This window comes from Macrobrachium rosenbergii, chromosome 21 (assembly GCF_040412425.1).
Source record: "Macrobrachium rosenbergii isolate ZJJX-2024 chromosome 21, ASM4041242v1, whole genome shotgun sequence".
NCBI classification, from domain to species: Eukaryota; Metazoa; Arthropoda; class Malacostraca; order Decapoda; family Palaemonidae; genus Macrobrachium; species Macrobrachium rosenbergii.
Window position 1 is genome coordinate 140,107 of NC_089761.1, and position 14,894 is coordinate 155,000.

At 40.0% G+C, this 14,894-nt stretch overlaps 1 protein-coding gene across 2 annotated transcripts in view; it reads right to left on the minus strand.

Moving 5' to 3' along the window:
• Positions 1-379: 379 nt before the first annotated feature.
• LOC136849655 (uncharacterized) overlaps positions 380-14,894 on the minus strand; it is a 264,774-nt gene continuing 250,259 nt past the window's right edge. Inside the window, exons 1-2 of one of the 2 annotated variants that reach the window (XM_067122956.1) lie at positions 6,423-7,235; positions 380-4,505 (exon numbers count right to left, since the gene is read on the minus strand). In XM_067122956.1, coding sequence (XP_066979057.1) covers positions 620-4,015 — 3,396 coding nt within the window. In that variant the 5' untranslated portion in view covers positions 4,016-4,505; positions 6,423-7,235 and the 3' untranslated portion in view covers positions 380-619. Of the gene's footprint in view, positions 4,506-6,422; positions 7,236-14,894 lie in introns of those variants that run through there. The other variant, XM_067122955.1, reaches the window with a different exon arrangement.

Sequence of the window (14,894 nt, forward strand, 5' to 3'; positions counted from 1 at the left end):
AAAGCCTGACATGTATTATTTACATGGCCATTCAAAGTTTAGGTAAAAATGATGAGTGTAGGTTGACCGAATATACTTATTTTTAGCTCTACTGAGGTATGAACCAGTAGTGAATTGCTTCTGTCTATTTTGGCTTTCTATGCCTATTTTGGCTTTCTATCGCTGCTATTTTAGTCACCACCGTAGTAACTGTCAGATTTGTAGGGCAAGCATTCAGGCTCATTCACACACAGAAATGTTTAATCTTCATAACGGCAAAGTTTACCACAAAATCATTCCATCTAACTTTCATCTGGTAATATAATAACTGGGGTCAGTTTAGGACCTTTTCCAGCCTGAAGGTGGTGGTTTAGAGTCAGGAAAGATAAACTTACAACTATTTATTACAAACTTTTTTTAATTTTTTGTAAATGCCAGACAACCTAACAACTGTTATTTCCAAAATATTTCATGTTTTTACAGTTAATGAAATAGAGCATTATATGGTTATAAAGAATGAAGTAAATTATGAAACAGTATTAAAGTATATACAGAATTAAGTAAGTTATAAAATAGGATAAAGTAAAAACGTATTCAGGAAACAATAGTAAATAATGCATACCCCACATCGTAAATAAAGTTACTTTCTTTCTTGTGGCCAATATCTTACTGCACCTATATCATAATTAGGTGTTGGTCGCTGCATTGGTGGAACCATCGGGTCTACTGGAAGACCTGGTCTCTGAATAAATCCTTGGTAGTGTGGTTGTCGATGAAACCTGAACTTGCATAGATTCATTAGTGAACCTCCACCCATCAGGTCATACTCTAATGTCCGTACAGGGATGTTCTTCTCTCTTTCATGAGTCATTTCATTTCCATGTCCCATCACCTGTCTCTTTTCTAGATGATGCAATTCATTAACATCCATCTTAGGATGTTCAAATTGCATCCCATGGTGATGTATTTTATCCCTTTCAAGCTGCATTCCATCATGAGTCATCTTATCCCTTTCCATGTGCACACCACCTAGAGGGATATGAGATTTTTCTCGATCTAAGTTTACTCCTGTCAGGTGCATTTTCTCTCTTTCAACTTGCAAACCGGTTGGAAGCATTTTATCCCTATCTAAGTGAATTTCACTTGATAATGGCATCATTTGTTGCTGTGACTGATGAAGCTGTGGCTGATGCTGAAGTAGCATAAGTGGTTGCTGTGTCTGCTGGATATGTTGCTGATGTTGGTGATGTGAAAGCAACAGCTGCTGCTGCTGCTGCTGCTGCTGTGGTGGCGGTTGTTGGTGGCGGTGCTGCTGCTGTTGCTGATGGTGCAGCTGCTGCTGCTGCTGCTGTTGTTGTTGTTGTTGTGGCTGTTGCTGCTGTTGCTGTGGTTGTTTCCCATGAGGTTCTACAATGACAGCTTCACATGAATGAGTGGACATGTGCTTTTTAAGGGATTTGTTAACTTTGAAATCTTTGTTGCAAACACTGCATTTATATGGCTTCTCACCTGTATGCTTCTGCAAGTGGCGCTTAAGGCTGACATTCTGACTGAATTTCTTACCACATATTGAGCATTTAAATGGCTTCTCTCCAGTGTGAATGAGGTAATGTGTTTTCAAGCTTGCTTTCTGGGCAAATGCTTTGTCACAAGATGTGCACTTGAAAGGCTTTTCCCCAGTGTGCCTCTGCATGTGTGTTTTGAGACTTACATTTTGAATAAAGGCCTTCCCACAAATATTGCACTTGAATGGCTTTTCTCCTGTGTGTATAAGCATGTGTGTTTTAAGGCTCCCATTTTGCACAAAATCTTGACCACAAACATTACACTTATACGGTTTTTCTCCTCTGTGAATTAACATATGAGTTTTGAGATTACCATTGTGTGTGAAAGCTTTGGAACACACTTTACATTTATAAGGACGTTGACCCGTGTGAATAAGCATGTGAGAGTTAAGACTACCATTGCTAGTAAAGGCTTTATCGCACAAGGTACACTTATATGGCTTCTCTCCAGTATGACTTCGTACATGAACTTTATAATAGCTAAATTTTGTGAAGTCTTTTTTACAGAAGCTACATTTAAAAAGTTCCTGCCCTGTGTGCAATTTCATGTGAAGTTTATAATCCCCTTTATGAGCAAAGTCTTTACCACATTCTTCACACTTGTGGGGACGTTCACCAGTATGAGTAAGTATATGAGTCTTTAGATTGTTGCTCTTAGTGAATCCTTTCCCACAATGGGGACATTTGAAGGGCTTATCCTGAGAATGAATCATCATATGAGACTTCAAGCCATCTACTCTCGTAAATTTCTTGGCACATATTTCACACTTGTAAGGTTTTTCTCCTGTATGTTCAAGCATATGAGTTTTCAAACTTCCATTTTTTATGAAAGCTTTATCACACTGGGTACATTTGTAAGGTCGTTCTCCAGTATGGATTAACATATGTGCTTTTAGATGACCAGTTTGACCAAAATCTTTACCACATGTTGTGCATTTATAAGGCTTTTCTCCCGTATGACTACGCATGTGAACTTTCAAGTCGCATCCCCGAGGGAAATCTTTTGCACAAATATTACATTTGTAAGGACGTTCACCTGTGTGTATCAACATGTGCATTTTAAGACCACTGTTTTGTGTAAAACATTTATTACAAATTGTGCATTTATGTGGTTTCTCTCCAGTATGAACAAGAATGTGTTTCTTTAATGTTTGCATTGTGGTAAAAGCTTTAAAACACTCATTACACTTGAAAGGACGAACACCTGTGTGGGTACGCATGTGAACCCTCAAATCCGTGTTTCGAACAAAGTCTTTATCACAATATGAACACTTCGCAGGCCGTTCACCAGTATGGCGAAGTATATGAACACTTAATTCACCCATCAATAGAAATGACCTGTCACACAAATGACAGCTGAAGGGGCGCTCACCCGAGTGTCTCATCATGTGTGTTGTAAAATGACTTTTTAATTTGAATAACTGGGAACACTGTGGACACCTGTAATAACGAAATGTTTTGGGCTTACGTAATTTCCGACTTGTCTTTACATTTGGAGCACTGCTGGATGATGTATTCTGAGAAGGAGGATTCAGTGGCGTTATTGTAAATGGTGCTATGATGGTTCCTGGTATTATTCTTGTTGGCTTTGGAGCAATTGGTGTTGGAATCTTCGTGGAGCTAAAAAATGGTGGATCTTTTTGTAATTTGATTTGATTTAAAGATTCTGGGTGGTTAGATATATTATTCTCTAAATTTTTGTTAAGTTCCAAAATTTCTGAGAGATCCCCCGAGTTGTCTTTTCCTGCACATGATAACATGCTCACTTCGTTATAGCCTAAAGTTTCCAAGTGTTGCTCTTTACTGATAAGTGACGACCTAATCTCTGAATTAGTTAGTTCAAAATTCGGTTCTGACTTAGAAATTGCTTGAAGACCATTGTCTACATTTTCCCCCGTAACAATATCAGTTTTACAGTTGTTATTACATTCATCTGTCTTTATACCTTGTTCACTATCTCCCTTGGCTTCATCCTCAGTAGCAATTATTAGGTCATATTTTTCGCTAAAAACCTTATGTAGGGCTTCAATTTTACGGTTATGGGTCTTTGTTAATGGTTCTCCTTCCTCATCACTCAAGATGATGAGTTTATTTTCTAAATCTTCATTGTCAATACTATTATTCAATAAGTCATCCTTATTTTCACTGTTTTCTATCAGCTGACTAACATTTTTCTCGGTCAACTCTATGAAGTCCCTCGTGTTTTTTATGGTACAAACAGTAGAGGCGGCACTGATATTTACTACATTTCCTTTACTTCTCTGAGTATTGGTAGGTTCACAGCCACAACCACTAATTTTTCCTCCCATGGCTTCTGCATTCTCTGAAACTGAGGTACAGTAACCCTCAGCATCGCTTAAAATGTTAGTAACCATCACTTCTTCATTAATTCTAATATCATCAGAAGTTCCAAGATTTTCTGATGGTGATCCCTCAAAATTGTGTGGTTTTTGTAAGTGCAATTGTTCCATCACGGCTATGTTATAAAAATATCTTTATGAAAACCTCCTGCAGTACTGTTTAATAAACAGATATTTCGCAAATTGGTTAAAATAATTATCAAATGTAATCTTTTACCTACTACTACCTACAGCACCTTCCACTCAGATATATTTATCGTCTTCTACAAATCAGGACATTCAAAATAACTTCAAAATAGTTCTTAAAACCAGTTAAAACATGGAAACAATGGCTACAATGAGAGCACTATTTTTTGTCATTTACAATAAAATAAAATTTTTGTACTTCCAAATGACATTTCACATTCATCAAAATTAAATGAAGTAAAACAACAGGAATGCTGAAGTTGGAAAAATCCTCAACAGACAAATGTGTTATAAGCAGCTTGACTTCCAGGCCTTTACGTTCGAATCTGTTTCATCACTATGGTAAAACAAAACTGCTGAAGGAAGAAGCCGTCAGGACCATCTGCAAGATAACTTGTACTCTTCCCCGTTTCACCTATTTGTAAAATACAGTAATAACAAACAATTAGTTAAATATTAGTTTCCAGAGAAAAAAACAAGGGTAAAATAATTATGTTCTATAAACACAAACCTCATATTTCATTTATACTAGAGTAACCAGTAAGGTGCAGCACCATCCTAGAATACAGATCTCAATAGTCAAAAGACTATTACTTACTACATCAGTGCTGTTGAGTTGATACCAGCGGACTCAATCAAAGGGATTGAGGGGGGCACCCCCAGTTGAGAAAAACATTTGTTTTTATGAAATAAAAGAATACTTTATATTACAAGAAAAAGTTGGGAGACATTACAGTCAGTAAACTGTAAGGATATTACAACTTATCTATGGTTTACAGCTTCCTGGATATTCAATAAAAAAGAAGTAGGTACTGTACATAAAATAGCAATTTTACAAGTACACTACGTTGTATTTTTCCCAATATACAAACCTGAAGTTCTTTACATAGGGATCTAGCTTGTGAACACATGCTGGAAAGGCCATTCAAACTTATCGACAGGGAGGTAAACAACTGACAGGCGGGGAAGCCTGCCCACTTCTCGGTTTGCACTCAACTTTACCTTCCAGCCCAGGTATCAGAGTAAGGGGTGGCTGAGGTAGGCCATAAATGTAGAGAACTTCAGGTTTGTATGTTAAGAAAAATACAAATTAATTTTAAAATCTACTATTTCTTTCTACACAAATATAAAGCTTTGTTCTTTACACATGAGACTTACTGACAGGTGGGAAGAAATCTAGGTACTCTCTGAACCAACTGGTAGGTTCACCCAACCTGGGGTGTCACCTACCTGGTCCATTTAGGAGTAGAGGAAAGGACCCCACACCTCTAGTGTACTACTTTTATAAGATGTAGCAGATGCTAGATCTCTGGACCATAAAGTAAAGGGTTTCTATGTCATTACTCAATCTGGCTGTAAGAACCCATACTGAAGCACTGGACACAATAAAACAGGTGTTGCCATGAGAGGAGAAGAACATGCACTGCTTCATGGCCAATGAAAAGACTGGTGCCCAGTCAGACAGCTAGCCTGCACTTACCTCTGTCCAGCTTGAATACAGAATGGCACTCTGTTTACCAGAGTGGAAGGAAGAATAAGAGGGGGGAGAACCAGCCACTCCTAACCTGTCACCTGCCAACCAGATGCCTAGACAAGATGCTACCTATCTGTTACACGTCAGCCTTGGCCAAGCAACGGAACACTATAAAATGGCTGACAGTAAAACAGACAAAAAAAACTGAGAAAAATAGAAAGATTACTAACCTTCGGTACTCTTTTAATCAAGTCACTACAAGGCATAATTATACTCAGTTAACGATTAATTACATTTACTGAACAATTAATAACAACAGTTTAGAAATTAATACTCTGGGCACACATGAACAATAATAATAACTGAGCTGCAATTATAAAGATTTGTCAGTGCCACAAAAGATGAAATTCTTCGTTGCACTTGGATGGGTCCAGATGACGAATGCAAGGGCAGACTGAGATTTTCCAATTTCACTCATGATAAAGGCATCCCTCTACAAGAGAGCAGTGTCGAATTAACTATAGAACTGAATAGAATTGAAGGCCCTAATACCATGCAATTGAAATTACAAGGATTCACAAACTATCAGCGTGCCCATGAGTGGCACAGCCAATTGAAACTCACTTATATCACACTGTTCACAAATTGGAATTAAACTAGCATGCAAACGATGGGTGGCAGGCTGAGAAAAGTATTGGCTAGGGGAACAATAGGAGGGTTTACTGAGATGACTGGAGAGAGAAAATACACGTGGTGAGCATGGGGTATGGTACTTGGACGGGTTCGTTAAAAGTCGAGAAATATATCAGTAGGAGGAAAAACAGGCCCCCAAAATACTCGAGTTCGTCCGAAGCTTACTGTAGGCATCCAAAGGCGCTATCCAGTTATCCTGAACTGGGACACAACACGTGGAGCAAGGGTTGGCAGTCCTGTGAAATGTGCGAATCGGGAAGTATACGTCCATTTGCTAGTAAGGCCAATAACCATGTGAGCGCCTCAGGGTCCAATGGCCGCCACATCAGGCAGGGCTTCCGACCTTTGTAGAGGCTCTCTCGAGGCATCCTGAAACAGCACAAGACATTTGGGCAGCAGAGGAGAAAGGATACAGGAAGGACAAAATGAGAGAAATATGCTATGTGGGCAGCCATTTGTACTTTGTTTGCATGGATGCGGCCATTTTATGAGTGATGTTTAACCCTGCACACAAAATAGTCCCCCATATTAGTAGACATTTCGTCCTTAACAGGACGAAAGGTCTGCAAGAACAGGATTAACCTGAGCAAATGTAAATTACTCTAATCTGATTAGCTGTTTAGGCTGGCTGACCATCTACGCACACTCTCATACATAGAATGACATGGCACTACTAATGCCAAGGACATGTGCTTGAGCTTTTTCAATGAAGTACTGTCTAAGGGATAAATTTTAAAACTGAATATTAAGTTAACTCGACATTAAGGTTACAAAGTTGAACTAAAAGAATTCCACACATACGCAAGCCAGCGCAGCACTATATGTTAACTCTAGGCTACTAATTAAATGCAGCATAAAATACTTAAGAGGTAGTACAAAAAGTTAAGTATACCTTAGTTTAACCAGACCACTGAGCTGATTAACAGCTCTCCTAGGGCTGGCCCAAAAGATTAGATTTATTTAACCAATTGGTTACCTAACAACGGGACCTACAGCTTATTGTAGAATCCGAACCACATTATAGCAAGAAATGAATTTCTATCACCAGAAATAAATTCCTCTAATTCTTCATTGGCTGGTCGGAGAATCGAACACACGGCTAGCAGAGTGCTAGCTGAGAACGACACCCACCCTCCAATGCAGAACTTAAGAGGTAGTACAAAACTTACATAAAAATACCCATACTTAATGCTAAGAATAATGAACCTACGTTTGGTTAAGGAAGGTATTGCCTATGGGGTTGACTAAATAGAATAAATCTATTGCTAAGTGAATGCCCCATAGAACTTGGCTAACACATCACTATCAAAGTGATAACCTAGCTTACAGGCGAATGATATATCCCTGTGATAAAGGAACACACTAAGTACAAGTGGGTATGTTGAGCTGCATCCCAAACTCTGGATAATTTGAAAATCATTGTGAGGCGAACAATGTCCAGTTTGATCACCCGACTGAGAAACAGCATCAATTCGCTCATACAAAGCATCCTAAGCAATGAGGCAAGGAGATCTAAATTGTGGGAAAGATGGGATAATGAAGCATCTGTTCCTTAAATGACTTATTCTCTATTTTTGCAATTATGGAGTGTCATCTCCAGAATCTGTTATTATTATTATTATTATTATTATTATTATTATTATTATTATTATTATTATTATTATTATTATTATTATTATTATATTTCTGCGTTTCTTGTTATTATTGGTATTTTTCCTTTTTTATTATTACTGTGAATAATATCATTGTAGAGTTTTGCAATTTTCAATTTTCGTATTTAGCCTTCTGGACCTGACTTCTGTAACCATCTAAGGTCCCTAGCTGGAAATTAATTGTCTGCAATCTTTATTATTAATTGTTATAATTTTTTATATTTTTTTTACTATTATTCTCCTTATCATTACTGTCATTACCATTATTATGAATTCTATTTTTTATTATTATTATTATTATTATTATTATTATTATTATTATTATTATTATTATTATTATTATTATTATTATTATACAACTGGGTATCTCAACTAAATATTTCACAAGTAAGCCAATAAAACACTGCAACATGGGTTGGAATGCAACAAAATGCATATGGATCTAGGACATGTCCTTAGCTGTGGGCTAAAGAAGACGTAGCACAGTACAAAACAAATTCTTTCAATACAACAATAATGACTAAAAGTAGGAGACAACCCTGGACATCCTTTCTAGATCAAGGCCTAGGATTGCTCTATAAAGCTATGGCACTGTAAGTATAAAACACAAGTGCCATGAGAGCTCAGTGGCTCTAATAAATACAAGAAATGGGATCCTAAGTCTATGTGTAATATATACATGGCACTGTGCCAAGGGACCTAGGCTGGGAAAGCACCTATGCTCTGTCATTACTCTAGTTCCAGCTGTAGCACTGGAGGCTTAGCCCCTTGATGCAGGTAACCTTCTAGTTACTGCTCTTCGGAAACGCTGGAATTGTAGTTGCCAAGTGGAGCCAATGATGTTTCTTCAAGGGAACAGCGTGCTTCACCTGTTATTTTTTTCCTCAGGATCAACTGTGGGAATAATTCCTGGATCTACTGGTGGCTCTGCCTCTTCTAAATTGCCCTTAGGCTTGGATAGCTCAGAGGGAACCGGTGGGGCTGATTCCTGGGAAGGCTTAAGGAGTTTAAGCAGGGAGTGGCACTGGAGGCTACTCTACCGGATGGAGCTGGTACTATCCTAGCCACTGCCTTGGTTGCTGCAACAACCTCATCAGCTGTTGTACCAACAATGGGGTCTAAAGTAGTGCCATTCACTCCAGCTGCTGCGACAACTGGAGCAAGGTTGGTGCCAACAATCTCTGCCACCTGCTGTCACAGTTCTGGGACCTCTACGATTACCTTAAGTATTAGTCCATCATCCACCAGAGTTTTATCTTCTGGGGACTTGGAAGAAGAGGAAGAGTTCATTATGGGTGCAACAGGCTCGCATGTTGTAAGACCTCCTGAAGGGCGATCGAGGGCGCGCTCTGGCACTAAGGCAGGCCTAAGGCACAGGAGCTGAGGTAGGGAATGGCTCAATGTCCGTGACGAACGGAGTACTGCCCTGATCAGTGCGTTCATTTAACACTGGCAATGTCTCGACAGCAGGGCGGGAAGAATCAGCCACTCCTGACGGAGGATAGGAGGGAACTGGATCTCCTGAAGAGAGATTGGAAGAGGGTTCAGGCTCTGCCTCTGTGGTAGGTCCAGGTCTTGGCACTGGCTCTTCACCTGGTCAGAGCATACCAATCCAACTGATATCTACTTTATCTGGCGCTGGATTGGAAGGCTGTGCTGAATCCGATTTAGGGACAGGCGTAGATCCTAGGCTAGGCACTAGCTCGTTTGTTGGAGGTGAAGGTGGTGTGGGTGTTGGCACTGGCTTTTTGCCAGGCCAGAGCATATCAATCCAGCTGCAATCAAGGTCATCCAGCAGTGGAGGTAGTACTGTCCATGGAAGGTAACCCTCCATGAGGTCACAGTCGATGATGATGTTCTCCACCACCCCTAGGTGGCATTTTCACCCATAGGAAGACTGTGAGAATAGTCCTTGCAGTGCCATTCACCTACTTGAAGGTCATTCCTCTCTGACTTGGGCACCCTCAGGTAGTGCATGGCATGCAATTATTGAAACTTTGGCCTCTACATCGGCCAGGGGATTTAGCTGCCAATATGTGACTGGGGAGTAATCTTCCAGGATAGCAACCCAGGTTTTGGCCCCCCTCTAGGTTGGTCTGTAGGGAGTCATGGACACAAGCATTTACAGATTTGGGAGGAGATGTAAACGCTCTTCTTGTAGGACACTGGGTGGAATTCTTTGAATGCCACCGCACGCTACACAAGGTGCAGAACTTCCACATCCATCTCTTAAAAGACTAACCCTTGGGCTGAGGGTTTGGGGCAGGAGCAGGCAGTGGCACTGGGTCCAGAGGAGGACCCAGGTCGGGCTCAGAAAAGAGGTGAGGCTTAAGGGCCTGTCCTATGAATAGCTCATAGTCTTTGGGAAGGAAATCCACTACCCCACAGGTATTAATTGTATTGTGTTGGGGTGTGATCACCCTCACACAGACAGCCGGGATTTTCTACGCCCACCTACATTTTCATAAATTATCGTCTTATTAGGATGGATGCGGACCTGAGCCGGTACCTGGTCCCTCCATATAAGGATAATGTGTTGTGGGGGTCATGGCAGGCGAGGACCCATCAACCTCCATCATAACCTCTGGGAGGTGCCACAATGATAGGCCCCTCAACGGGAGGTCCTAGCGGCAGAGCTCCCTCTTTGGATGGGTGCCAGGGGAGCCTGTCAAGCCACTTTTCCATCCTCACTTTTACAAGGACTCATAACACCACTCCTGCCGTCTGTTCTATCTACGTGGCACTCTGAACTAAGCAGAGCATATGCAAAATAAGGAAGTGAGCCTGTCTAGGCTACACTTGTAAAGCAAAATGGTTCTGAAGAAGTAAATATGTGGCACTCTAAGGGATTGGCAAGCGGGTGCAGATGGTATAAGACATGTGGCTTGTCTACTGTACACATAAAGTGAGCACCACAGATAAACGTATTAGACACTAGCTAGGGTACACACAAAGTGCGATTGGCATAGGCTAAGTACATACAAAGATAAATAACTGCACTAGGCACTAACTGTGGTGTAAATGAAGCACAACTAACATAGATTAAGACAAATGCACTAGGTCATCTATGGCGTACACCAAGCATAACTACATGGACTAAGATAAATGCTAAATGCACTAGGCACTAATAAAATTGGAGGATTAACACAATGCACAGGTCATAGCCTACAATGCAGAAGTGTGAGCATTTAGAACACAATGCACGGGTCAGAACCTACAAATGACAAGGTATAAGTATTGTGACATGCTGCATGGGTCAAAGCCTACGATTGCAAGGGTGTGATTATAACACAATGCAAGGATCAATGCCTACAAATACAAAGGTATGATTATATGGACTCAAGGCATGGGTCAAAGCCTACATTGCAAGGGTATGATTACTCCAACACAAAGCATGGGTCAAAACCTACAAATGCAAAGGTATAATTATGTGAATTTGCTTAACCTGCCCACAGACATAGTGGTAACAGGAGCAGAGGTGGTTCAATTTGAACTGAGTGAAATTAAAGGGTGTACTGTGTTAGTAACACACAAAGTAAAAGGGGCACGTAGGTGCCGAACTGAGGTACAATAAGTACAAATAGGTGTGTAATGACACAAGAACTGAGCAGCATGTACGTACAATTAGTTTAAGAAGTATAAGGCAGTTAATGGTTTCGGCAAATTGAAATTTTATAATGTATATATAGGATGTAGTAGCCCAGTAAAGGGTGCCTGTACTTTAAATTGATAGGTTAGCAACACAAGGGGCAGGGGGGGGGGCGTAGGCTAAGCAACTAGTTTGAAAATATAAAATTCTAAATAGGACTGCTTAGTAAAATCAATACAATGCCTATTTCCCTCTGATGTGCTACATATTCCAGCTGGGTGGAAAGCAATATCTAACCTCCTAAGTAATATTTAAGAAAACAGAACCTATCTCTCTCTCTCTCTCTCTCAATCTAGTGATTCTAATATGTCGATAACGTTCCCTAGTGAATTATATATGCCTATCCCACTAAAATTGAAAGCAAAATATGATTAGCATGCATAAATTTATGCTACCTAACTTCTAGCACTGAGAAAATTTTGCCTTCAAGGCCAAAGCTCGTGAAAACAGGTTTGTTATGACGCAATTTTTTGTGTTGTTATGAAATACTATTCGTCTGAATGCTCAATCCTAGCAAATAAATGCTAACTTTGCAAGCATGCGAACTATTTAAAATTATAGCATGCAAGAACAGCCTAACAGTGTAGCAACACATAAAACACGTGGCTCGGCGAAATTCTGAAATATCCCTCGCTGAAATTGCGTAGGTCTCAAGACACAAAATCAAGCTCTAGCCATTAACTTTCTACCGTCCAAACAAGGGCTAAACCAGGTCTGCCCTCTACTTATGTATGCATGTGCTTGACTAAAATGGACTAACTTCTGAATCGAGCAGCAAAACAGATCTTATGTTACAAATAAAAATACAGCATGCATTAATTGCAAAAATAAGGCTGTAATCAATGTAAATATGAGCGAAATCTTGAAAATTCGTAATGGTACAATGCACTAAGGTTTGCTAACATGAACCGTGTGGATTTTAATAGTGCTTATTCGCTCATAACTGGAATCAGCTCGCGTTTTCACACTTTTTATTTAAATATGCATTTTTGCTTGGGGAACTTCTGGGAATATCAATCCTGACAAGGTTGCCAATGTTACTCACCAGCCTTGGCCAAGCAACAGAACGCTCTAAAATGGCTGACAGTAAAACAATATAAAAACGAGAAAAATGGAAAGAAGATTACCAACCTTCGGAACTCTTTTAGTCAAGTTACAGCAAGGCGTAATTATACTAAGTTAACGATTAATTACATTTACTGAACAATCAATAACAATAGTTTAGAAATTAATACTCTGGGCACATGTGAATAATAATAAATAAACTGCAATTATAAAGATTCATTGGTGCGGTAAAAGATGAAGTTCCTCGTCACACATACATGGGTCCAGATGATGAATGCAAGGGCAAACTGAGATTTTCCAATTTCACTCATGATAAAGGCATCTCTCTGCAAGAGAGCGGTGTCGAATTAACTATAGGATTGAATAGAATTGAAGCCCCTAATACCATGCAATTGAAATTCTAAGGATTCACAAACTATCAACATGCCCACAAGTGGCAAAGCCAATCAAAACTCACTTATATCACACTGTTCACATACTGAAATTAAACTACCAGGCAAACGATGGGTGGCAGGCCGAGAAAAGGATCGACTAGGGGAACAAAAGGAGGGTTTACTGAGATGAATGGAGAGACAGAGAAATACATGTGGTGAGCACGGGATTTAGTACCTGGAGGGGTTCATTAAGTCGAGAAACATATCTGTAGGAGGAAAATCAGGCCCCCAAAATACTCGAGTTTGTCCGAGGCTTACTGTAGGCATCCAAAGGTGCTATCCAGTTATCCTGAATTGGGAAACAACATGTGGAGCAAGGGTTGGCAGTCCTGTGAAACGTGCGAATCGGGAAGTATACATCTGTTCGCTAGTAAGGCCAATAACCATGTGAGGTCAAATCAGGGGACACCTGGGTGACACCGAGGCAGGAGCGTCTCAGGGTTCAATATGGCCACCACATCAGGTAAGGCTTCCAATCTATGTAGCAGCTCTCTCGTGGCAACCTGGAACGCACGAGACATTTGGGTGGCAGAGGAGGAAGGATACAGGAAGAACAAAATGAGAGAAATATGCTATTTGGGCAGCCATTTGCACTTCGTTTGCATGGGGGCGGCCATTTTATGAGCGATGGTTAACCCTGCACATAAAGCTATCCTTACGGGAACTGGGCTTACTATCCAACCAACTGAGCAACCACCACTGGTCCAAGGAAAGCATGTCCAAGGGAAGTGGGCAACATTCTGCAGGTAAAATGCATTGGTAATCACACCCATTCACCTCTCTGCAAGTAATACCTGAAAGCTAACAGGTTCCTACGAAGTTCAAAGTACAGTACAGTCAACACCCAGTATTTGCAGAGGATAGGGACGACACCTAGCCGCGAATAACGAAAATCCGTGAATACTAAAACCCTCCCTGTAAAAACATTTATAACTGCCTATTTTAATAATTCATATACCAAATGTACAGTATACCTTGAACTGGAGTGAAGCAAGATCTTTAGTCCCGTGTAACATCACAGTTAAAAAGAATATCAATGAATCTTGTTTTACCAAGTCAAACAATGGAAGTCTTCTAAATTTAAGTCTTGGTTTGTTTAAACTTGATGCCTTCGTAATTAAAAAAGTTGTTAATAAATATAAGCACCAGACTAATATTCAGGTTTTTACGTTTCTGGATTTTGAATGGCTAAGATTCCGTATCTCTTATGGTTAAGTATATGGTTTTAGTTTGTAACTGCGTGATCCTGGATTATCCTGGATTATCTTTTTGTTTATTACTCTTTGATAATTAACCATCTGGTATTCAGTTTTACACGTTTTTGGATTTCATGTGACTAAGCTTCCGTATCTCTTATGGTTAGGTCTATGGTTTTAGGTTGTGACCGTGTAATACCGGATACCCTGGATCATCTATTTGTTCATTACCCTTTCGACAATTAACCATCTGGTATTCTTGACCTTTTTGTTTATCTTGCAACCTTCTTTTCAACTGTGTCTCATTTGTTCCCTGAAGATGTGTGAATAAACAACACATGAAAGCGCTTGGTACTGAAATTCTGCCTGTCATTTTCTTGTGGTATTCGCTTATATACATGCGGCAAATGTAATGAGACTTACGTGGGGGAGACGGGTATATCCATCTCGCAAAGATTAACATAAGATTAATTGAGCACAAAAGATCTGTGCGGTATACTTCAGAGAGTTTGGGGATTTTCCTAGTATAAGGGATAAAGGCCATATCATAAACTGGAGCAGGGCGGAGCTGGTTTTCAAAAGTAGCTGTCCATACAAAAGAAAGATGTTGGAATCTGCTATCATCAACCAAACCAACAATA